The 26912-nt window shown below is 36.9% G+C and overlaps 1 protein-coding gene across 5 annotated transcripts in view; it reads left to right on the top strand.

Moving 5' to 3' along the window:
* LOC131075665 (protein CHROMATIN REMODELING 20) overlaps nucleotides 1-26912 on the top strand; it is a 187619-nt gene that overhangs the window by 49395 nt on the left and 111312 nt on the right. For 4 of the 5 annotated variants that reach the window (XM_058012508.2, XM_058012510.2, XM_058012507.2 and 1 more), the window contains 6 exons: nucleotides 14324-14514; nucleotides 14600-14852; nucleotides 15149-15262; nucleotides 18369-18452; nucleotides 18814-19491; nucleotides 19602-19888. In XM_058012508.2, coding sequence (XP_057868491.1) covers nucleotides 14324-14514; nucleotides 14600-14852; nucleotides 15149-15262; nucleotides 18369-18452; nucleotides 18814-19491; nucleotides 19602-19888 — 1607 coding nt within the window. Of the gene's footprint in view, nucleotides 1-14323; nucleotides 14515-14599; nucleotides 14853-15148; nucleotides 15263-18368; nucleotides 18453-18813; nucleotides 19492-19601; nucleotides 19889-26912 lie in introns of those variants that run through there. The other variant, XM_058012511.2, reaches the window with a different exon arrangement.

Raw genomic sequence — 26912 nt, 5'->3', positions numbered from 1 at the left:
GGTTCACGCGGGTTCTCCTGGGTTCACCTGGGTCCTCCTGGGTTCGACCTCGGTTCCACCCGGGTCCTTCCCAGGTGGCCGGGTTCCCTGTGGGTCCTGCCATAAAGGGGCGAATTAGAGTTTTATTATAAAAAAACTATTTTAAAAAGTCTTTTTTTAATTGTTTTTTTGACCCGTGGCCCTGTTTTTTGGAAACCACGGGCTTGGGTTCACGCGGGTTCTCCTGGGTTCACCTGGGTCCTCCTGGGTTCGACCTGGGTTCCACCCGGGTCCTTCCTAGGTGGCCGGGTTCCCTGTGGGTCTTGCGACGCAGGACCCACAGGGAACCTGGCCACCTGGGAAGGACCCGGGAGGAACCCAAGGAGAACCCGCAAAGAACCAGGATCGGGCAAGAACTAGAACCCGAACCCAGGCCAAAAGGGGAAGAACCGGTAACTTAGTTATTAATGAAAGAATGCATCTTCTACCGCCTCTGAAAAGACGCCATGCTTTCAAAAGTGGGTCGCGTGATTTCAAGAAGGGATTAAACCACGCCACCAAGGGAAGCACGGGGAGGAAAGAGAGGAACGGGAAATCGGAAAAAGGAGAAGCAACAAACAGGTAACCTTGTTACTCGACATTAATATTAATTCCGTTTCATTTGCAATGCGTCCAAGTGGCCCGCGGGATAGTCTGTGGACGTATCTGGCTAAGACAATGTGGAGGAGTGTCGCTGGTTCTTCCCAGCGATGAAGAACCAGAGCCTAGACGTGCAGGACACCCCCCTCCCCCCCCTCCCCATTGCCGGTAGGCTGATACGCTCCCAGGCTAAGCCGTCTGAGTGGCTCAGATCGTCTATGTTGTTACCTTCCATTGAAAGTTATTGTCATATGCAAGTTGCTCAATTTTAGCTTCTGTAATTTACTTAAATCCTAACAGGAATAATCATAGTTAATGCAGTAGTAATCATATTACAACAGGCTAATAATCATATTCATTATTATTCAATACATAATGCAGATCCGTAAATAAACATTTTGTGAATTAATCATATTTATATTAAGTGGAACATAAAGCAATCAAGGTTATAATTAATTTATCATTTACGCCAGACATAAGACCTGCAATATCAGGTTCTGTTATTAATTATTAAAATGAACTCACCAGAGACAGCGATGAATTGAATAAATGTACATAAACCATTAATTCACAGACACATTAATATGAGATAAGGAAAGAACTATAATTAATAACAATCATGCTTCTGCAATTAAACAAGAACGTAATGAATCCACACTACCATAAATAGAATGAGTGAAATCAAGTAACACATGCTGAAATCTTTAATTTTTGTTCCCTGTAGATATTTGTAATCTTCCTACTGTTTTCTGTTTGTTAGCCCACTCGGAATAAGGGGGTCTCAGCCAGGGGTATGCTGGGCCCATCCTCAGGTAACCCTATGAGCCCTAAGAGACAGGATGGGTTTGGATGGGTAGCCTAGCCAACCGGGAGCGGCCCCAACATTCTGAATGGGTCTATTTTGTGTAACTGAATTACTATTATTGCTGATATATATATATGTATTGCAATGTCTATATTGTTGCAGGGAACCCTCGATCTGATTTATTGCCCATTCCTACCCATTGGAGTGACGAATTTGATCCAAATCTCAGGTGAGCAAGGCAGGGACGACAAAGGCACATTACAGAGCATGGGTGGATCCTTGACCAACCATCTCGGGGTGACATACTTGAGAAGACCCTCAAGCCCAGGAGTACTCATATGCCTCCCAGCCCACAAGCACTGCATCTTGGGGTGGTGTACTTGAAAGTCCATCAAGGCCAAGAGCATTCATTAGCCTCCCGGCCCATGAATATGGCCTGATCTCGGTCCACTCTGGCCCTCAGTCCACCTTAAAGGCACTCCATCTGCCTTGATCAAGCTCAAGAGCACTCATATGATTCCCAGCCCAAGAGTGCTATATGTCGGGGTGGTGTGCTTGATAAGAGCATGAAGACTGCCTTCCTCACCAAGCCCTGGAGCATTCATACACCTCCCGGTCCACAACCATTCCATCTTGGGGTGGTGTGCTTGATGAAGGATAGGTCAGGACTTCACCTCTTGTGAACTCGAAAGGCCATATTTTCCTATTTACAATCCATTTCTAATGAATTCAAAATTGATTAGCTATATGTATTGGCTATTAAATACTTATTAAAAGGAAACGCAATCAAATTACTTAGTATGATTAATTATTTATTTTCTGCAAAGTATAATTATTGCACCTATATGTTTATAATTTATTTCCATTCATAAACTCATCTCACAATCTATTATTGCTAATGATAATTATTTCTGCCTTGTATCTCAGCTTTCTTTTTCTGTTTTCAGATTTTCACTTGATGCGTTCTTCCAAAGGAATGACCCCCAATTTATATCTTGTTGAAGGGCAGAATCACATCCCTTTGTGAACCAACACCCTCTAGTAAGGGATGTCTCCTTTCGTAACCCAAGTGCTGCTGTGATAACCCTGGATCAGCCCCCTTTAACAATTGCTCCCCTTTATTGGAGTCTTCACTTAAACCTGGTTCGGCCTTCCTTCATTTTCCATCTCTGGATATTTATTAAGATCAGGTTGGGGGCATGCCGATCTATGACAACATGATGTATAAACAAGATTGCATGACAAGAAACAATAGTAAGCAAGGAAATTCAGTGGATGCTTAAAGCATATGGGGAAAAGATGGATGTTAAATTGAAGTTCAGTGGATGCTTCGGGAAACTCATCTTAATAGTATGTCAACTGGAGCATAGTATGGATACATGGATGTAACTTTGGAGCTTGAATGTTTCAAAATCTGGCACTTTTCAACAACCGCATGCATGATATTTTTGTGTAACTTTCCAAAAATCTCTTTTACTCAAATCCAAATGAAACAAACCTTGCTCAAGGCAATCATTTTAAGTTATGTTACTGGGTTCAGCTGGAACTCCTAATGAACCTGGACTGAACAGGTTTGGATTCTGGTCCTAGTTTGGTTCTGGACTTGGGGTTTGACCGTTAGTGCATCTGAGCAATACCTGGGTCACTCTCTGGGTAAACTTAGGTGAAAAAAACAATTTCTAAAAAAATTAAAAAAGAACCCTATGTTACTGGTTCAGCTTTGGTTTCATCAGTTTGCCACATGCCCAGGGCCATATCTGGAAAGGATTCTAATGCTGTTATGGGCCTAGCCTTGGGTCTTTGAGCATTAGGTCTGGGTACCTAAGCTGAATCGCCAGGTCAGGCTGCTGCTTGGGTGAACCCAGGGGAAAAATGGGATTAAAAGAAAAATCTATGCTGTTGGTTTGGGCTTGGCAGTTCATTGATTTTAATTCCTAGGATTTGGCATGGCTGGGTTTGGCCAAACAATGTATTTGTTGACGTGTATTTTGTACACAATCAAACACAGAATAAAATACCCAAGGGTACCTTATCCTCTCTTGAATAAAGCCTCCGAATGCTGAAGATGTCGCGAAAAGGATCAATCGGGATGATTTCAAGGTTCTTGTATGTAGGGTCTCTACGTGTGGATAAGCTCTCTGTGGTATGATGTGATTTGCTGGAATCACAAGGGGACTTACATTTGATGATTGAACGTCTGATCTGCTTTGAATATTGCTGGAACACAGGCTCTTGCTAGCTTTGATTTGAAAAAAGGAAAAAGAGGAGGGTGAGGAAAGGATCTAATTCTAATACTAAGAATGTAGGAGCAATGAATGATCTTTGATGAAATTCTAACTAGGTCTTGTTTTGACATCGCAGGACCATCTCCACAAGGCTAGTGCGATCTTCGAAGGAAAGCTTTATGATGTTCAAATCATCACTGCAGGCATAGACACCATCACGCTGATGCATATCAATGAAGAAGCGATAATTGAAGTTAGGCTTAAGCTGAATGATTCCAGTTGACTACACAAGGCAAGTCTACAATCAACAAACTGCTAGTAGTATGGATATACGAATTCCACCATCAATCAAGCACATTTCTTCCACTCATCTAATAACATGAAATCAAATACGAGAAGTATAGAGACCATGCAAATTGTCGAATCGACCCATAAATTTCACCATTTCTTCAATGAAGTTACAAGTCTTTTACAACAACATCTTGGCAACAATCTTTGCCTTCTCTCTCTACTCTACTCTAATTGCTATTCTATCAACTAGCTAATCACCTCCTAACTACTCTCTATCTGTCTTCTAACTGCTTCCAACTATATTCTAACTATTGCCTTTACAAAATGAAATGCCAGGGCTTATATAGTGCCCTCAATACAATTCGATGGCTTAGATCAATTCGAGATCAATGGCCAAGATTCAACAATGAAAACCCTAATTAGGGTTTGTTACAACCATTACATAACATTTAATGCTTGACCAATGATAAAATTGTATTGCTTGGACACATGTCCTCTCTAGAAAATTCCACCAATGGATAGCTGGGGTAGGTACATCGGAGTTTGTGCCACCTTCCATGAGTTAGGTACATTGAATCTGGAAATGCTGAGGTGGACCACATTGACTGGAGAAGTGATGACTGGGATGCCACCTCGTCTGACACTTGTAACTTGATAGATATTCAACTTGATGTTGTTGAGAAGCTAGCTTTGATTAATTCATTTGGAACTATCTGCTTCTTCAACGAACCCTTGTTCTAACTTCTTGTGTCCTTGATGTGCAGGATGATTGTTGTACCTCGCCCTAGAATACTGGATTGGAGAAGGTCGCCCTTATCTTGATGATGCTGGATCGAAGAAGGTCGTCCTTGTCCTTGCTTGATCGTCCTTGTTCTGGCTTGATTTTCCTTGAGGAGAGTCTTCCGACTTGTAGATCTTTCGAGCTTGGAGTCGCCATCTTGATACCTACACAACATTTCACAATTAATAATATATCTTGAAATCTAAAAATTAAACTTTAAAAGGAAGATTCAAGATTTTAATTAGGAAACCTCATGATAAATCTTGAGTTATCATTTCCTAATTAACCATGTAATACTTAGATTTTTCCAAAAAATGTCTAAAAAATCAAACCTTGAATAAGGGTGTCAAGATGATTTCGCCATACCTCCTCTTGAGTTTTAAACTCTAAGAAATGATGTAAAAATAGATGAATTTTGCTAGGCAAAGTGTAGATCAAAGCTCTCCCTTGGATAAAATGCACCTCCTTTAGCTTGGAAAAGAACTCCACCTTCCTCTTCAAAAATCTGGAAATTCGCCTTCAAATGTCTTCAAAAAATTTGGAAATTATCCTCCAATCTAGCTAGAAATATGCCTCTCCAATAGCCTTCAAGATGAATTTCGCCCTCCACTAGCTTCTCCACACTTAGTAGAAATTCGCTCCACTCCTCTGGATTTCGCTCCTCAAATTGCTCTCCAATTTCGCACTTGAAAGGATGATTGAATGATTTGAATTGTGAAACAACACCTCCAATATATAGAGCGCTCACCTTCTACATCTCTCCATAGGCCGACTTGGTGGAAAAAATAAACAAAGATTAATAAAAGGAGAAGGCCGACTTAATTAAGCAATAAAAAATGATACCTCAAGCGCTCTTCTTTTAAATTTTAAATTAATAATAATTAATTTCGAAATGCCTCAATTAATAATTAAAAAAAAACGATTTTCCAAGGCTCAAAATTAATTATTAAATGCTATGCGATTTTCATTAAATGCCAATTTAATTAGAATTTTAAAAAATATTTCGAAGTTTTGGGCGAACTTGGCATCTAGTGCGATTTGCTAAAATAAGGCAAAAAAATAATGAATTTTGATAACTTCGCTCTGGTCCCTTGGAGAGGGACAGGAGCGTTTTGCCTTGGTCCCTTGGAGAGGGACAGGAGCGATTTTGCAAATCCAAGCTTATCTGTCCTTTGTTAGCCTTCCAAATTATATTCAATGGATAAATGATGTTTTCCTTGGTCTCTTCAAATCATAAAATTGTCTTGATCTTGCAAGAACAGTGCAAATTTGAAATTCAAGCTCCGGTCCTTCAGTGAGGGACAGGAGCGAATTTTGTCTTCTAGGCCAAAATGCTTCACTTTTCATCTCGAAATTCCTTTGCTAGGGAAGATTTCACCTTACTTCATGCTATGAATAAAAGTTAATGTCCAAAAAAGGTCTAAAAATTGTGCACATAAAGAAAAGCGCTCTGGTCCTTCAGTGAGGGATAGGAGCGAATTTGACCTTCTAGGCAAAAAACTTCATCATTTCATTGTCAAGTCTGGATGCTCTATCATGCTCATTTCGTCCTTCATTGTGTCTTTGATGTTTCAATTTGACCAAACAAGGTCAGGAATGACTCAAATAAGCCTTTTCGCCCTGGACCCTTGGTGAGGGACTGGAGCGCTTTGCCTTGGTCCCTTGGAGAGGGACAGGAGCGAAATTCGCTCTGGATCCTCAGTGAAGGACAAGAGCGAAAATTGACTTTTTGAACTCTCTATCAGGATAATTTTTATGGAATATAACATTTAAGTATAAGTTCTTATACTTTAAGTTATATTCCATATATACTTTCAGGATGTTTGAGAGTGGTTTCAGACCTCCAGGAGTTATATTGCAAAATCTAGTTTTTTGAGGTTTTTCAGTTTCCAGACTTAGTCAAATTTCAGGATCAGGACATTCCAGACTTAGCCAAATTTCAGGATCAGGACTTTCAGACTTAGCCAAATTTCAGGATCAGGACTTTCAGACTTAGCCAAATTTCAGGATCAGGACTTTCAGACTTAGCCAAATTTTCAGGATCAGGACTTCACTTCAGCAGGACCTGCTATCCTATTGATCTCCCCGACAACACTCAAAATGTAAAGGCTAACTAACAAAACCCTAAAAGACCAAAAAACAAACCCTAAAAAGCAAAAAGCAAGGGTCCCCATTTGCAATGGGGCGATGTGTGGAAACGTCACAACAGTACCTAAGCTGAATTGCCAGGTCAGGCTGCTGCTTGGGTGAACCCAGGGGAAAAATGGGATTAAAAGAAAAATCTATGCTGTTGGTTTGGGCTTGGCAGTTCATTGATTTTAATTCCTAGGATTTGGCATGGCTGGGTTTGGCCAAACAATGTATATACGCACACACATATAACGAGAGAAACACATTATTACATAAAATGTACGAAATAAATAGAGAGTACAACTGATGATTGATAATTCACTGTCAATTGTCAAATGTTAAAGATAACTCCATTTGGTTTATATTAGTGCATCTTTGATCCAAACTAAGGAAAGCTGTTTGTTAGCATTGTTCGGAAAGGTTTCTCAACCTTGCATGCCAATCTTTTGTATTTATTTATTATTTTGCCCTCATAGGAGAAAGAGGGTGGCCCATTTTGAGGCAGTACATTTGGCTATTTGCTGAATAATTTGTAATGTGTAAAAATTTGTAACAGCATCTATTATCATTATGGCATTGTAAGATGTGGAGGTTATTTATGATGGATTCTACGATGCAAATATGAGCCTGATTGTAGAGAGCTACATAGTAGACTTGACTTTTGACAAACTCTATGACATGTTATGATGCGTTATAAGGTATTTTTCAATGGCAATAATGGAGCCAAAGTGGAGTGCCCTAGTTGGCAAGTTGGCTGTGATGGGTTATGACAACATGAGAGAATCATCTATTATTATCACGCTGACTAAATATGGGAGTTGGAAAGGGTAAAAGCTTTGGGATTTTCTGACCAGGAAGGCATTCTACAGTCAAAATGTGATCTTTAGAGAGATCAAACCTTTGCCTTTAGTTAAGTAACCAAATGGGAATACAAAGTTTTTAGTGCAATTGCAACCAATGTCTGAGATAGTTGTATCTAAGGTTGAATTAGAGGTTTAGGATGGGCATGATGCGGACGACAATATAGAGATCTTAGAGAGTTTCAAAGAAGAAGAACTTCCACCTTAGCTTTTGAGGAGCTCCAATTGACAAAGGAAGCATTGAGAGAGGTATTGACCTCTTGGTTTTAGATGTATTTGTGCCTTGATTACTAACATTGATGGGCTTTGAATTGTGATCGAGGTAATTGAAGTGGATGATAGTGATTCTTGGAAGTTGGTCATGGATGATGAGATGGTTGCATTGAAGAATGAAACTTAGGAGTAGCTTCATTTGTTGAAGGGGAGGAAACTTGTTTGTTGCAAATGGGTCTTCAAGAAGAAATTTAGTTTAGATGGGAGTGGTGAGAAGTACTATTGAAGATATGTAGCTACGGTCGGATTCCTCTGACCGATCTAATCAAATGTTCAAGTGGCCTATCGGCCTTGGACATTTGTGTTATTTATTATCCCTATCCTTCACTTAACTGGAGATCAGTATTTTGATTATCGATGAAAATATTACATTATGATTATTATTGATTTGCATTATAATCGTAATGTAATATCATGATCGATTATTATTGCTGTGTACTATTATTGATTTGCATTATGATCATTTGATTAACTATCGGCTCATATACATATCACCGATTCTATATGTAATCGGTAATAGCCTTATATTACCGATTACATATATAATCGGACATTAGTTATACCGATTGTTATTGGCTATGATTTGTTATCGCTTATCAAAGATAATCGTAGACTCACATAGAGTCACGACTCTATGTGAAACCATGTCGGTTTCAGATAGAGTCGTGACCCTATGTGACTGTCGAACATATATATATTATCGCATATGTTCCATTTGGAATGTTGCCAAGGTGGATCGATAATATCGTGGAGAACATTCTGAGCAATAACACTGTGAAAGGAATACTGTGTACTCAGCATTAAAGAATCTGATAATTTGAACTGTGTATAATTCGCCATTTTCTGCAGTCAGAAATATATTCAGAAATCAGTACTATAATAATCATTCTGCAAATTGAAATATACAGTTTCAAGGTACATATAAAATTAAAATTACCAGCTTTTCTAAATCTGATACAAACTTAATAAGTACAAGGGTAGATTGTTTGTGAAAGGATATTTTTAGGTCAAGGGAATTGATTATGATGAGATTTTTTCTTTAGTCATTAAGTTTGACATACATTTTGTTCTTATTATTTATTGCTTCTGGTCTTGAGATTGAGTAGATGGATGTGAAGACAACTCTTTTGCATGGTGATTTGGTTGAAGAAATCTCCATGACATAGCTTGAGTGTTACGTGGTAAAATGTAAGGAGTAATTGGTTCGTGGATTGAAGAAACTTTTGTATGGTTTCAAATGGTCTCCCAAAATTTGGCACTTGAAGTTTGATTGAAATGTTCTGATTTGGGATTTGTGTGTAGCAAAATGTGAGTTCAAAAGGAGTGAAAATAACTAGTAAAAACACTCAAACACATAAATTAAAGCAACATCAAGATAAGGCTAAAAGAGGTTAAAATAGCATATAAAAATTATATCAAACCCCTTTGATGAGTAGATTTGCCCATGATATTTGATTTAGATGTGTGCTCACTCAATATTTCAGCAACATAACGATGCTCAAATGCAAAATGGGTGAGATAAATAAAAATGGCTATGGGTTGGATTTATAGGATTTGAATGAGATTGGATGAATGGTCAAGATTGTTTGATTAATGTCTATGGAGGATTGATGAGAAGAATAAATGAATTAAAAATTCATTTTGGGGTACTTGAGGGGACAAGCCCATGTGCTTGATGTGATGGGAGGAGTTGACTACACTTAGTCAAGGATTTAGTGTGTGCACATGATTAATGGAGGGGATTAGGTGGAGTTTAGGATTAGGATTAAGATGCAAGTGGGCAAGCTAGGATAATGCAAGCGGATGAGGGTAAATAGGATTTTTGAATTAATTTTAATTCAAAATTGGAGGAAGGTGGTGATGGAGATTTAATTAAATAAACAAGGGTATTTATTTAATTAACAGATGAGGGTCTAAGTGGTAGTGTTGAATAGGTGAATTAATTAAATTAATTACCTTAGGAAATAGACTAGAAAATGGAGGAATAAAAATGTTTGATTAAATAATAATGAATTATTTAATTAAATGAAATAGCTAGAATAGATGAACAATGAGAATAAATTGATGAAACATAAATGATCAATTTTAGGTGTCTACATTTTGCCCCTCTTTGAGATGGTGTTACAAAGTAACATCATCTCAAAGAAATTAAGACATAGAGCTTAGAAGAAAATGGTTAGATTAGGGAAGATGCCCCAGTCATTCAAACGAGTGACTAGGAGGAAATGATGGGAAATGAGGGATGAGGATGCCCCCTTGAGAGGACATGCGAGTTCAAGAGAACACGGGTGTGCTCTTGAAATGGATGAGATGATGCATGCATGATGTAAGAATGATTATGATAGATGCTATGTATGCAACAAAGTAGGATGATGATGGAAAATGCATTATGGATGCAATGGATTATGATTATGATGTTGATGATGATGCTTAATTGGTGATGAAAGGATGAAAATCAGTAGTGGATAGACTAACAAGTCTATATTATGCAGGATGGGATTAAATGATAATGAAGTGGATGGGAATGACAATGGATAGACTAACAAGTCTATATTATGCAAAAATGCAATGAAATGATAATGCAAAGATGGGCTGAATGTAGGGGAAGATGATTGAGATATTGATGCAAAAAATGAGGGGATAGATGAAACAAGATGGGTGATGGGAAGATTGGATGGATGGATTAGAAATATGTGGTATAAATGGATGGAAGGAGATTGAGCGTTGTATGGAAACTAGAATAAATGTATGGTCATTAAATAGTTATTAGGCAATAAATTGGTCAAAATAAAATAGTGAATAAAATAGTAATTAGTTATAGCATGTAAATAGTAAATTAAATACTTCTTAATGAAAATTATAAACTTTATTTGTAAATAGTAAATAATTTCATTTGATAAAAGATTAAAATCACAAGAAAATTAAATAGCTTGAAAGCTTTTATGTAACCTTTGTTTTTAAAGTCAAATAAATTCTACTGTCATTGTTTGATTTGAATAACTAAAACAAATATATAGCATAATGGATTAGCATGATTGACTTCTAATTGGAAGGTTGTGGGTTCAATTCCCATTGTGGTCAAAAAAATAAATTTATTTTTTGTTGCTAATTTTTTTTAATATGCTTTTAATTAATAACTTTATTTACTCTTATGAACTTATTGTTAATATTATTCATGCTAATTTTTTTAGTAAGAACAAATTTCATAGTAAGTGATTTGGAATCATAGATGATCTTTGTAGTATTTATTTTTTAGTATCTTCATCATATTTGTATTGAGTTAGTATGATCCATAAAATGCTTAGCACAAATGAATTATTCTTATGAAATAGTTGTTTGTTATTAGTGATAATTTTAAGGAAACATTTTAAAATGTATAAAATAATTGGTGAATTTTAAATAATTTAGTTATAGTAAATGATTCTTAAATAAAACTAGATGTACTTAAATATAGAGATAGAGAGAGTGAGAGAAACAGGGGAGAAGAAAGAGATAGAAAGATAAAAAATAGAGATAAGAGAGGGAGAGAAATAGGAGGAGATAGAAAGATAAAAATAGAGATTGAGAGAGGGAGAGAAATAGGGGAGTAGAAAGAGAGGGAGAAATAGATATATGGAAAGAGAAAGAGGAACGTATCAGTATATATGGGAAGAGATAGGAAGAGAGAGGTATATAAAGAAAGATAGATAAGGGGGGTAGAGAGGGAGCAAGGGAGGTAAAGGTAGAGAGACGTGAGATAGAGAGGGAGGGAGAGAGGGGTCAAATTAATTAGAGGGAGAAAGAGAAGAGGGGGAGAGAGTGCGAGATATATGTAGAGGAGAGGGAGAAAAGAAGATAGCGAGAGAAAGTTCAATATATATAGATGGAGATGGAGATGGAGAGGGAGAAGGAGAGAGAGATATAGATAGAGGGCTATGTAGAGAGATATAAATGGATAGAGAATGAGATACAAAAATAAGGAGAGAGATGGAAAGGCAGAGAGATAGAGGTAGAGAAATATATGGATAGAAAGAGAGAGAGAGAGAGAGAGAGAGAGAGAGAGAGAGAGAGAGAGAGAGGGAAATATAGGAATATAAATAGGGAGATAGTAAAAGAGATAGAAAGGTAGAGAAAGTGTTAGAGAAAGATATGGATAGAAAGAGATAAGAGAGGAGTGGGGGAGTGAGTAAGAGAGGTAAAGTGAATAAGAGAGAGGGGGAGAGAGGGAGAGATGTTCAATAGATGAAGAGGGATAGATAATTCTTCTATTAATATTTTTGGTTTAAGATGAATTGTATTATTAATTATCTTTTAATATGTTGATATCTTGTATTATTAATATGTCATTAAAATAATTGTGTTTTATTTCTTCAGAAACTCCCCATTTCTTTATTCTGCAAGTAGTCAAAGCACCTTGATTAAGAAAAATCATCTGCAATTAATCTTACACATGCATTGATACTTGCAAAAGAAAGAAATTTTGAATTTTCTCAAGGAATAAATAGGATTCTTAGTGACTTCAATTTTGAATCCACAATCTTTGGTATTTCTGATTTCTGGACTTCGGAAATTATAACAATCGACATCAATAGTAAGACATATGGGGAAAAGATCCTTTGGAAGGGCCAGAGCTTATTCTGAAAAGGTTTATTTTGATAATCCTGCTGGCTATGATGATTGTGCTTCTGGTGTTACCTTTTAAGTTTTTGGATAAATTTCTCTATGATTATGCTTTGACTATCACTAAAGAGCAGGCCTCTTTTGGCATTAGTGAGTTGGAGAAATGTTGGAGAAATATACACTTTAACGTTACTTTCTTCTGATCACGAAGTTTTTTCTGATTATTGTGATAACCCTGCTGGCTATGATGATTGTGCTTCTGGTGTTGCCTTTTTGGGTAAATCTCTCTAGGATTATACTTTAACTATCACTAAATGAGCAGGCCTCTTTTGGCATTAGTGAGTTGGAAACTGTATGGGATGAGCTAGTTCCAAGTTGTTTCTGGAGGAGTTGAACTGGGCAAGAATGGAATAGTTATTGACAAGCACGGACAGGGTATTGTCACTCCTTTTGAGTGAGAAATAGATCACAAAGAGCAGGTCTTGTCCATGCTTACATGGTATGGAGACATAATAGAGAACAAAAACACCAATATTTTTTAGCTTGTCTTCCTTTTCATCTTTAACTTTTAAAGGGTGTACTTCAAATGCATATGGGGTCTCTTCAGAAATGCTTGTTTGCCCCATGATCACATCCTTCCATTAGTAGGCATCTTCTGAAATACCACCTCTCAATCTCCCACAGCTTTTGAGAAATTAGCTTTGATTTTGAGGATAAATGAGGAGAATGATTGCAGACTTTCCAACATTACATGCACATTCCATAGAGCTTGAAGTAGCAGAGCAATTAATAAATTACTTTGCATTAGTCATTTGACAAATGTTGATGTGTAATGTTGCCTATCCTACTTCCCTTTACATTCATTGTTTGAGTATACATTAAATTCTTGCTGCTGGCACAAAAAATTGCGTTTAATTTAAGGCTATTATGTAAATTCAAACCAATAATGCCTAATAAAAAAACAAAATTTCTTGAAAAAGAAGTGCCATTAACATCCTTAGATGTTTCACTAAAACTCTTAAAACACTAGGCCCACCAAGTGAATGTTGATTGTTCAGAGCCCTTTTCAAGTGAATGTTGATTGTCATCAACTCTTTGGATTGCAAAGTTTGTCACAGGATCTCTCATTGATCTTGATTCTAATTACAAATCTCAACTATTACTATTTTCTTTTTGTTACACAAACTTACATATGCTACCAACTCACCTTGCACAGGAGTTTAAATGGCTCGAGTAGCAACTCAAATCTTTACCGCCCTTGCATATTATATGGGTCACTTACAATTTTTATCATACTCTTTCTTGTATGGAATGGTGGCCCATTGTCTGGATTATTTTCTTTCTATTACATTGTTATTTTCTCTCGGCAGACTTGTTTTGTGTTCAGAACAAGATTTTTTCTTAAGTATTTATCTTGTAAAGACACATTCAGTTTTAATGCCATATGCTTGCCTTGATGCATACGTCTTCTTTGATTTGATATCCCATTATATCTTGTTAATTTTTTAGGGTACCTACATTTGTAAGTTCTCTCAATTATTCCAAAGTATTTATTGATGCTACTTTTAGACCGTTCATGTGCTTGTCATGTCTATTGAATTTTAGTTGTCCTTGGATATACTTGTGGGTTTTCTTGTTATTGACATTTATGTAGGCTAATTTATCCAAGACTTTGATAACTTCTCTTTACTATGCAACAAAATTTGGTTCTAATGATTTAATATAATTTTATTTTTTATAGGAACAACTTGATTATGCTGGTATTGAACTGCCTACTTTATACAAGTGGATAGAAAAACAGGCTCCTGAAGGTTGCAGTACAGAGGCTTGGAAAAAACGTATCCATTGGGCTGGTTTTCAACCCACCACAGAAGTAACAGATTCTGTCAATGAGGCTGAATGTGACTTACAAGCCTGTCGGCCGGTAAGAAGGTAGAACAAAGAAACCATGTTTTTTCTTTATGGTTTTTGATATCTTTCAGATTTTATGTTTGACCTGTTCAAGTACATGGGACAGGCATCGTGGAAAGTTGTTGGAGGAAGGAGCGAGTGGTTTTCTTGTTAAGAAACTTGCTATAGAAGCAGATAGTACAGATAGAGTAGAAAACACGGGGGACAAAGATTGGGGCATAGTTGATAATTTCATTGGAACAGAAGGTGATATACAGAAGAGCAATAATTTTGGGTCCAAACAGTGGGCTGTGGTTTATTTAGCTTCTACCCCTGAGCAAGCAGCAACTATGGGGTTGAATCTTCCTGGTGTTAATGAGGTATCAAAGAGAAATTATTAGCTGAATTGCATTATGTACGTGTTGCTTTGGTCAAATGTGAATTTTGTAAGAATTTCTTAGTCTAACAAGGTGCTAAAGTGGGGAGGCTTACAAATGTTATGCTGTTGGAGTCAAGGATTGGAAGGTTTCCTTATATTACAATGAAAGTTAGGTCCTGTTTATGAAATAATATTCATTGGAAATGAGTGCATATGCAAGTTATGTACAAAATGTTTCTTTGATTTGTTGGTTATTTATCTTAATAAGATGGTGCACTTGTTTTTTTTCTCTGTTAGGTGGAAGAAATTGATGACATTGAGAACTGCCCAAGGAATCCAATTTATGCAGCTGCAGTAGCAAATGAAAAGGAGTGTGGTCTAACTGAAGAACAAAAGAGTAAATTTAGAAAGGTATCACGGGAAACATTGAAGATACATGGATAACTTTTTATTTTATATTCTTTTGAGGCATATGGGGAATAGCTTATTGCTATGCTTTCTTTGACTTTTAGCTTTAAAATTAGTTTAGTAAAACTATATTTGATGAAATCCTTAAGGAATTAGGAACAATAAAAGTCAAATTATAGGATCAACTAGCAGCAACTCTAGGCTCACATGAATTTTCGGCCAAGCATGTTGTGAAGAGCAATGATATGTTGTGGAGAGCCCAAACAAGTGGAGGATTCATGATGACCATTTATTGAGTCTTTAGAATAATAAATGAGAATCTTAGCACTCAAAGAAGATCAAACATCAATATTAGAAATAATACTAAATTCTTTTGTTTTTAATTTTTACTTGTGAAAGACATGTTTTGTGTGTAAATAAGTCATACCTGGTGCACCCAAGTTTAACTGGTTCATAGTAGCCTCTAGGTACCTTTTAGATTACCATAATCATTATGAATTCCTACTCAGTGAATACATTGAACTATATATACACGAAAACACATGCTTTTTAATCCATTTAGATTACCATAATCAATAAGAACACCTGCTTAGTGAATATATTGAACTATATAGACATGAAGACACATCGTTTTCAATGATGGTGCATCTATGGTTTAAGTTGATTCATATTTAGCTCTAAGCCATGCACCTGCTTCAGGGGAACACAGATGTCCAAAGATCATTATTTTAGAGAATTCTTAATCATTTCCTTTTGTGGTCTGGAAGCACTCATATTTATGTGTACTAACAGATGCACCACTATAAAGATAAAGATAAAGATAAAGATAAATTTATTAATTATAATTCCTCTATACCAGGTACTCTCTGTATGCATTCCCTGCAGATTACCATAATCTTGTATTTATGCAACCATCATATAGAATATTTGTTCAGTGGAAATAGTGAACCATCAATGTATGCAGAAGTATGTTCTTACTCCCCTCATCTCGTTGGTTATCTGTACTTGTTGCATTGAGAAGTGCATGTATGTTTTAAGCTGATTCACATCAACCTTAGGCCATCCATTTGATCTGGGGACCCTGTACCAGAAAATCGTATCATTGCAGGAAATTGATTAAAATGATGAAATCAGGATAGTGGAGGTGATAAGAAGCATGATGCAGGATTGTGGACAAAATTTGAGGTTTCATAAATCATAATACATGTGATTTGGCCCAACACTGCTTTTCTACTTTTCTGGTGGCTATTTTCCAGCACCTCTATCTAGAGTAACAGTCTGTACATGATGGCACAATCAGCCAACTTAATACTAGAGGCATGATCAAGGGTGTAAAGGGCCTGGTTAAGCATCTATAGGCTTTTGGATTCCATTATGCAACCCATGTGTACTGTTTTTTTTTTCCTGCTTAAATACAACCCAAGAATCTGGTAATGAGGTAGTTGAACATATGGATATTGGCTAGGTCTGTAGCCTGTTGCTTAAGTTTTGATGTAGACCAATAATACTTTGACGTTCATTATACTGATATCTTTTTTGGGCTGACTTTTCATTTATGATAATACACCAGTCTGGCCTGTAAAGGTCAAAAATACGCTTCAAAATATGACATAGTAGTATCTCACAGTTATATCTGAATCTTATTTATAGATTGTGACCACAAATAGTTTATTTTCTTTATGAGTATGGCATTTGTGGAAGGAGGAAGGGGGAGACTTTGTTTGGTGATGTGTATTTGTAGAGAGTATGATTGAGATGGATACATTTTTCTTGGCTACCTGTCGGGGCCATTGTTTTGTAAGTGTCCATTGGAGGATTTTGAAACGAGTGTGAGAGGCTGAGTTTTTATCAGATTTTCCTTTTTTTATTGTGCTTTCAGTGGCAATGAGCGAGAGTTTTATTTGCTTTAACGGTAACCTTCTTTTCCTTATCTACTTGATTTTTGTACTGATTTCCCTGTTTCTTAGTAGCCTGCTTCATGTGTAATCTGCTTGATATTTATTTGCCATTCGAAAGGGAAAGTTATCAGGGATTTTGACTATGCTGTGAGGCTAGGTGAGAGAGAGTATGCTTTTCCTAATTCTGCTAGTGGTTTGTTTTGCTTTGAGGGTGAAAGCTGATAAACATTTTCTTTGAGTCTATTTTCTCTGTTTTTCCATTTTATAAATAACAAGAATCTATGAAATGTCTTGCTCTTAAAAGTAGATTGAAGCTGACAAAAGCTGTTTTGTCAGCTCTTTAAATTTTCATTGATCATCTCTTTTTGACTATGTGATCGGTAGTTGCCACCTGGCTGTTTGTATTCTTAGCAAATGTTTTCAGTTTAAGGGTCCCTTAATCCTAAGTATCTTACCAAAAAATAATATTGCTTGTGCAAAGTTTAGTGAATTGTTTTTCCATTTTATAAATAACAAGAATCTATGAAATGTCTTGCTCTTAAAAGTAGATTGAAGCTGACAAAAGCTGTTTTGTCAGCTCTTTAAATTTTCATTGATCATCTCTTTTTGACTATGTGATCGGTAGTTGCCACCTGGCTGTTTGTATTCTTAGGAAATGTTTTCAGTTTAAGGGTCCCTTAATCCTAAGTATCTTCCCAAAAAATAATATTGCTTGTGCAAAGTTTAGTGAATTTGGATGCAAACGATCCTATATGCTATAATGTAAAGTAAAGCTAGTCTGAAAAACTAAAATCAGTCATTTGCCCAAAATTGTATCTCCACTTAGAAACAAGTTCATTGTCATTCTATGACCAATTTAGTCCCTTGGCGAGTTTTTGCAATTGAAATGTTTTTTGAGGAGTTGTTTTTTGAGATTTCATTCTTTGATGGCATAATTGAGCATCATCATGATTTCAGATGATGTTTGAATGTGTAAAATCATTATCGTTTTCAAAGATTTCACGGATAGTTTAATATCTAATCTTTGTTTTATGAAATCTATAGAGTTATTTTCTTTAAGCTATAGGCTATGGGTTTTTTATAATGCCAGCTATGTGATGTCTATTGGATATACAATGTTAGGTTTTGGTTCATATTGTTACTGCGATATTATTGTTGAATTTACTATTTGGAATGGATTTAAGATCTCACCCCAGTTGACTTTTTGACAGGTCAAAGAGGAAGAAGATGTTCGAAGGGCTCGCAAGATGCATAGACGTTTCAAACATAGAAGAAATGAGAGCCAAAAAAAAATGGTATAACAGTAATCGTTTCACAGAATTTAATTTAATCTTGTCAATTTTTCTGTAATGCAAGTGATAAGTTCATGATCTTGAAAATGTAATGCAGTGAAAGTTAACATGATTTAGGATGATTAGTGGGTGTATTTCTAAATTGGAAAGTTTATACTTTTGGGTTCATGATTTTGGATTTTTGTGGACAATGTTATTTATTCGATTTTGTTAGTTTTCCTGCTGATTAAATTTACATTTCTTGACCACTATATGGCTTGCAGTACTGTAAGGATAGTGATTGTATGCAAAATACTATTGTGGAATCAATGTTAGTTGTCTTGCTGATTACATGTACATTTCTTGATCACTGTTTGGCTTGCAGTACTGCAAAGGTAATGATGATATGCAGAATACTACCGCAGAATCAATTTCTAAGAATGAAACAAACAATCCCAAATCTCTGTCTCAGGCTCAGTGGAAGGTTAAATCTGGTATTGAGGACATTTGTAATAATGGAGCTGTAAAGAAAAAGCACAATCAACAAACAGTGAACAAATCATTGCAAGAATCTCAGAGGGCTGCTGATGATCATAAAATTGCAAATGAGGTTAATTGGGAGATCAGTAGGGATAAGTTGCCTTCATCATTGATGCTTCTGTTTGAGAATCAGAGTCAGCCAAAACCTAATATTCTGAAACGCTCTTGTGAGAGTGAAGATCTTGATCTTCATATCAAAAGGATGCGGACTGTGATTATTGATAGTGATGATGAAACGGATGTGAAAGAAAATGGGGTACGAGATTCTCATTATTGTCAGTTGGAAACAGTAACCAAAACAGCTGCTGTCACCCATGAAGTTGTTGATCTTGAAATGATATCAGATGATGAGGTTCCTCCTTATAAAGATGTTTCAGTAGGTGCACATAAGCATCCAAAAGAATTTAAATGCACGGCTTGTGGCAAGTTACTTAAAGCATCTGGTGTGAAGCAACATCCATTGTTTGAAGTTATCATATGCAAAGATTGCAAGAATTGTTATGATCGTAGACCATTGCACAGGGTATAATTATATTTAGTATTTTATATATTATTATAAGCATATTCTTTTGTATTTCATGAACATCTTAGTTGTTAAAATTCTTGATACTTATAATTTATCCTGTATTTCAGGATCCTGATGGTTCAGAGTCTTGTTGTTGTTGGTGTGGACAAGGAGGAGATGTTATCTGCTGTGATTTCTGTGAAAAAGTGGTTTGTGAGAAGTGTATAGAAAGGAATATTGGGGCAGAAAAATTAACAGATATAATAAATTATAAATGGCACTGCTTTTGCTGTGTCCGTGATCCTCTGAATTTTCTGATTGAAGACTATAATCAGGCTGCAAAAATTGCGAGCTGTGGTGCTTCTGATAGTGATTCTATGTCATCAGATGAAAAGCTTCTTACTTCAGATTCTAGGTAAGATAATGTATTTTTTCGTAGAAAATATATCTGGAATTCATGTTATTCATTTGAAAGCTCTTAAAAGGTTTTGTACTGGCAAAGCAAATATTATATTACAGACAGGGACAACCCCCAAAACTGTACAAAATTTAATTGCTAATCTACATCAACTAAACACTGACATATAAGAGGAAAAACCTAACAGGCCCTATGGCAAAATAGGCTAGAATATTCTTGACCATCCTTCAATAAGAGAAGTACACTAAAAATTAGGCTCTCAGACATGAGATTTATATAGTTCATTGAATGTAAGTTCAATTATTGCTTTAATACAATTATTTATTGAACCTAGGGAAGTTCAACTGAGATTGGAAGCTTGTCTGCAAATTTTGCCTCAAGGTCTTCACCTGTAGCTCTCTTTCTTCTCTTTCTCCCAGTTTCTTGTCTCTTGGGTTTTTTATGCTGGCTGTTATACTTTAATTACTCTTTTTATATCCAACTTTTCTCCTTCTCCCTCTTTCATATATGCTGCTGAAGATGGGAAAGCTTGTAATTTCCATGGAATTTAATGACAAGGGGCATTTGCTCTTCATTTTTCCATGTGTCACTACTCTATTTGATATTCTTTTGGACTCTATTCCATCTTTTCTGCATATGTTATTTTTAATCTTTTTATGGTATAACCTGAGGATATGCCCCCTGCTGATCCCTGGCACCGTGAGATTGTCCTGGCCCCAGTCCCACTAAGGCCCCATCAGCCCTAATATTTGTCTTTTTGACATTGTAATAGAGAAAATAGAGGAAAGAGAGAAATATTCAGAAAAGGGGAGACATTTGCAGCACATTAAAGAGTTGAACCAACATATGCAAAGGAGCCCAAACCATTAGGTTTGTTTGTGGTTACTTGACAGAAAGAAGCCAAAAAACTCAGGGGTAAGCATCCCTTAAGTGGAATATTTTCATCCCTTTTTGCACATATAAGGTTGTGGTGTTCAGAGCTTGTGAGAAAATTACACTTGAAAATAGGACTGAAATGAGGAGGTTGTGGAGCTGAGTCAAATTGGCATGTGAGGTTTTCAAAACCTAGTCAAACTTGGGAAAACTAGGATTAATCCACATTTTGTTCAATAATCTATGTATAGAAGATGGGTTATTTCCGTTTTTTCAAAAAATTCTCGAGTTTTGCCTATAAATTCATATTTATTCATTTCTACAATATTATAGCATTTTTCATTTGTCATGCTTTTTTTTATATTGCTAATCATTTACTAATATTAAGCTCATATGAGCATCAACACGAGACCAATACAAGCTCGAGTCAGCAGAAACATGAGACTGATATTAGCTCCTTTTGAGCAACCACACAAGAAACAACCTACGGAAGACAAAGAGTCACAACTTAGAATTCCATTTTGATGTCCCATTAGGATTTGAACTTGGGCCTCCACAATGAAAATTCAATGCTTTAACCAAAGCTCTTCCCCGTGGACATTTGCCATGTTTTTCCTATGTTAAACCTGTGTAATTTAGTTTCATTTAACGCTTCTGTTTGTCATGTCAAGGCCATTGAAATGTAATGCTACCGTTGTTACAGATGTAGCTTATGTGTTTAGGATAGTAGGAAGAACGGTTAAGGATTCTAATACTCACATCTATTATTATTCTTGTATGCATGCATGAACATTTAATCTTAGTATAATGAGGTTACAATAGTGGTGAAACAAGTGGCAGCAAATGCTAGAGAGATGCAAATGTTTTATATGTAGCCACTACCCTTTATTGGTATTGTTTGGACCATTTTCAAAGGAGTTGCTCAAGCAAATGGAGGCACTATTTTTATATGCATATGTACCCTAATATCAAATAGCTTCCTTGTTCATGTAACCTTACCCCAATTGTTACAAGGATAATTGATAAAGATACAAAGCTTGTAACAATAACAATTGGCCACTTGAGCTAATTATTATTGTATCTCAACCAGAGTTCCCAAACTCGCCGTGAGAACTTTAGGGGCCAGTCATTAAAGTGATTTTAATATTTCAAGTGGTCAGAAAGCACCCTACCCATAGTTCATCAAGTTAGGGGACTATTGCAATGCCTATTGTTTTGTGATAACCTTCTCGGAGGTGAGAAAAATGAGCCGAATAGAAACTTGAGCCCAAAGTATCTCAGAAAGTAAAGAAGGGACACATTTTCCATCATTTTTGTACAACCCCAAACCCTGTTTGTATTGTAGCATCGTAAATTGTACGCACTTGCTAGGGTGGTACAATTTCACACCTAGTTTAGCACCCGCCTTAGTGCATTTTACATTCTGCATTGCATTTCTCCTTAAGCACTTAATTAATCAAATTAATTAGGTCTAAGGTCCTATTTCATCATTCTCTACATCATAAAATTGGGCCCTTTTCACTAAAGCGCGCCCTTCGCATTTTATTCCTCCAATACACCACTTAATCAAAAACCCTAATTAAGTCCTATTTCGAACTTGGGGGCTTGGTTTCGGGGTCAAAACATCTCAAAATCACCTGTAACTTCGGGATTCTCTCTAAAATCATCATATCCGATGGCCCTGAAAATTTGGTGAAAAGTTGTCGGGACCGTGGCGCCCGGAGTGCAACATGGTCCCGGACATTTTTCCCGAAATTTTAGGAGCGCGATCCAATCATAAAATAAAGCTTAACCCCAAGAAATTGGCGGGATATTCAATCTCTAGGTCGGCCAAAATACGAATTTACGACCTAGGGTTTCATACATAAAAGCTCTCTTTCCTCATTTGAAGGGATCGGATTTTTGTTTCCAGGAACTTCATATGCAGCGAAAGGGCAGATCTTTGAAGACTTCAACATCTTACAACATCTTTCTATCAAGCATCTATCAAATTCATTCATCCACTTAGGGCTTGGAAGACATTGAAGAACAATAGGAGATTACCGACTGAAGATTGGCTTGTACTCCTCCCTTGAGGGTTGGGTATGATTTCATGTTGTTTTCATGTCTTTACATAAGCTTCAATACATCATTTATTCATGCTTTAGATCACTTTGCATCTTGATTTAGAGAATTTACGTTATCATTTACAAGCAATTAGGGTTTACTTTCTAGGTTGCTCTAGTTTGCTTTCTTGCATTTTAGGACCTTGCACACACACTAGGTCTGCACACACAATACATTTTACAAAACAACTTGGCTATTCGTGGAGGTGGAAATCACCGAAGCGGGGGTTTGACTAAGGCAAAACCCTATATAGCCGCCCATACACCCTTTTCTAGATATCACTGCAGGTTTCGGGATTCAGACGACGCCGCGGGATACAGATCCGGAGAAAGAAGGTCGAGACAGCACTCTGTATCAAATTGCAGAGCAGAAGACTGGGACAGGGGCGCTGGGCGCCCTGGTTCTGCCAGGACAGGGGCGCTGGGCGCCCTGGTCGCTGGGACAGAGGCGCTGGGCGCCCTGGTCCTCCGGACAGACAGTTTGCAGACAGCTTTCCGACAGTGTTCCAGAGTGCAGAACAGCAGTTTCCGGTGCAGTTTTCAGGACAGTGGCGCCCGCGCCCCCGTCCCGAACATTTTCAGTCCGATTTTGACTCCGGGTACACATCTGCATTCTTATTTCATCCTTGTATTTACAGCTGTTCATTGTTTAATCTCAATTCTGCAATCTTGTTATTAGTTCATACTTGCATTTTGGGATTAGGGTTTGAACTTGCATTACTTGATCTTACAATTTCAACAAGGGAATAGAAATCCTAATAGATATCCCGTGGCTCTCTCTTTCACAAAAAGAAGTAGCCAATTGTGCGATATCTCTAGGCTCTTTCGTATTCCGTAATGTGTGTCAAAAGGTAGGATTAGGGCATGTTAACCAATCATCACCGTGCAAGGAAGAAAACCTGTAAGTCCTTACAGTTATGCTAAACAAATAACTAGAGAGATTTATCATGCGGTTGCCCATACTTATCATACTAGAAATAATAGGCAACCTAATCCTCCTCCTGTTATTCCAGTTTCCCTTCCTAATCCTCAACCAATTCTTCCTCAAGCTCCCCGTATTTCGCAAGTTATGGGTAAGGAATATGATCTCATAGAACAACTTAAAGCTACCCCTGCTAAGATATCCCTTTGGGATTTGATTCAAACTTCTTCCGCTTATCATGGAATGTTACAAGATGCCTTGAAAGATTTGAATGTTCCTCCATCGAATACATCTAGTAATATAGCATCTTTTGTTAACTCTGTGATGAATCCTAAAGCTCAAATTGTGTTTACCCAAGATGAGTTGCCTACTAGTGAAATTCAACAACAATATGATCCCTTGATGATTGTGGTTATCATGAAAGACACTGCTATAAGACGAACACTAGTAGATAATGGCTCTGGCCTTAATGTGTGTAGCATTAATTTATTGCATAAGATGAATGTGGATACGTCTCTTATTGAGCCTGACTCTCGTCCCATTCGTGGCTTTGACAATGTGGCTAAGACTTCATTAGGTATCATCACCTTACCTCTCACAGTGGGACCTGTTACTTTGCCTACTCCTATCCATGTTATGCCGAGAAATTTAACATATAACTTGTTATTAGGGAGGCCTTGGATTCACAGCATGCAAGCTGTCCCCTCTACATTGCATAGACAAGTTAAATTCGTTTATAACAATAAGACATACACTTTGATGGGTGATACTAATTTTCAAGCTTGTCTACAAACATCTACTTCCAAAGGGAGTTCTTCTAAGCCATCCTCGTCTAGTGATGACTCTTTAAACAAGAAACCTATCGATGAATCCTCGCTCTCCGATGATCGGAATTCTTTGGATGAGTCTGGAGCTCCTGAAGAGGATCCTTCTCGACTTGAAACTACACATAAAAAGGATTTTGATCCTGAGAAGGTTCTCGCAGAGGATGATTGGGGATCTCTTGATTTTAACCCTACCTTTGTAGGTGAATATAAGGTTCCTTCTAGAGAAATTAAAATTGAAAAGAAGGAAGAAGCTGAAAATCATAAAGTTGAAAAGAAAGAAGAAGCTAAAAATCAATCAACCTTACCTGAATCTATGAGTAATAATTTTGTGGCCGCTTCTCAAACTTCTTCTTCTCACACCTCTAATTATGAAGAGTTTGATTCTTTGTCTTATGAAAAACCACCTTCTCTTCCTGAAATGGCTGATCGTTATGGTCGTGGTTTTTGCATTTTTGCTAAGCATGGGTATCATGGAAAAGGTTGTGGTGCTCATGAACAAGGGATAAGAGTTCCTCTAGAGACTAATTTTCACAATTATGCCTTTGGACTTGGCTATAATCCCTGCAGACGTACTAAAGCTTCTAAAAGACCATGCATTAGTGTTAATGCTATTTCTACATCTTTATCAATGCAGCACCCTGAGTATATTGATGGGGATCCTTCGGGTGACTGTGCTTTGGATATCTTCCCTACCGATGATGCTTTAGCTGAGTTCTTGGGAGCCTATGACACTCTTCCTCGTTATCATCACAATAGGGGACTCCCTTATTGTTTGAACACCGAAGCCTATTTTGGAAAAGAGATTGATAATGATGAGATTGTGAAAGAATTCCCTCAGTTAAAGGATACTCCTCAACAAAGTAATCTTCTCATAAGTGACACCACTGATGTTAAGATGGATCCTTGCAATAAAGAGAAAGTTATTAAAATTGGGAAATGTTTGGATGAAGAGGAACAGAAACAATATGAAGAACTATTGCATGAATTCCCTGAGATCTTTGCTTGGGCATATTCTGACATGCCTGGTATAGATCCTAAGATCGTTACTCATAATATTGTCTTAGTTCCTAATGCTAAGCCCGTGAAACAAAAGATTCGAAAAATGAATCCTAAGGTGGCTCTGCTTGTTAAGGCTGAGATTGAAAAATTATTGGAGGCTGGATTTATTCGCCCTATTGACTATTCCCCATGGATTTCAAATATTGTCGCTGTGGCTAAACCAGATAACAAAATAAGAATGTGTACTGACTTTTGAGATTTGAATAAGGCTTCTTTAAAAGATGATTTCCCTCTTCCAAACATTGACATGATAGTTGATTCTACGGCAGGACATGCCTTGTTATCCTTCATGGATGGTTTTTCGGGCTACAATCAAATTTTTATTAACCCTCAAGATCAATTCAAAACTGCTTTCACCACTCCTTGGGGTACGTTTTGTTGGATAATGATGCCTTTTGGACTTAAAAACGCCGATGCAACTTATCAACGAGCGATGACCCTTATCTTTCATGATTATATGCATAAGATTTTAGAGGATTATGTTGATGATATTTTGGCCAAATCCTTTCTTCGCATGGATCATGTTAAAATCCTTCGTCAAATCTTTGAAAGAATTCGTAAATATCACATGCGCTTGAATCCCCGAAAATGCGTTTTTGGTGTGGATAGTGGAAAACTATTAGGGTTCATAGTTTCGCATCGTGGGATTGAGGTGGATACTAAGAAAATAGATGCTATTGTCAACATGCCACCTCCTAGAAATGTGTCTCAACTTAAAAGCTTACAAGGAAAGATTCAAGCTATTCGTAGGTTCGTGTCTCAGCTTGCGGATCGTACTTTTCCTTTTACTCAACTTCTTAAAAAGGATATCACTTTTCAATGGAATGAGGATTGTCAGCAAGCATTTGAAGATTTAAAAGTGTATTTGGCTAGTCCTCCTATTCTTCAACCTGCCGAACCTTCTAAACCCTTCCTTCTGTATACAGCTGCTTCCTCTCATGCTCTCGCAGCCTTGTTGGCACAACATGATAAAGATGGTAAGGAATGTCCGGTTTATTACATAAGTCGTACCTTACTCGATTATGAGACCCGATATTCTGCGATAGAAAGACAATGCTTGGCCTTGGTATTTGCGACTCAGAAATTGAGACATTATCTTTTGAATTCAGAAGTCCATGTCATGGTAAAGTTTGATCCTTTGAAGCATCTTTTCTCTGAAACTGATTTATCAGGACGTCTAGCTAAGTGGGTTATGATGTTAACTGAATTTGACCTTAAATTTGTTTCACAAAGAG

Source organism: Cryptomeria japonica, chromosome 3 (assembly GCF_030272615.1).
Source record: "Cryptomeria japonica chromosome 3, Sugi_1.0, whole genome shotgun sequence".
NCBI classification, from domain to species: domain Eukaryota; kingdom Viridiplantae; phylum Streptophyta; class Pinopsida; order Cupressales; family Cupressaceae; genus Cryptomeria; species Cryptomeria japonica.
The sequence above is the reverse complement of the archived record's forward strand: the minus strand, read 5'-3'. Positions and strand labels throughout refer to the sequence as shown.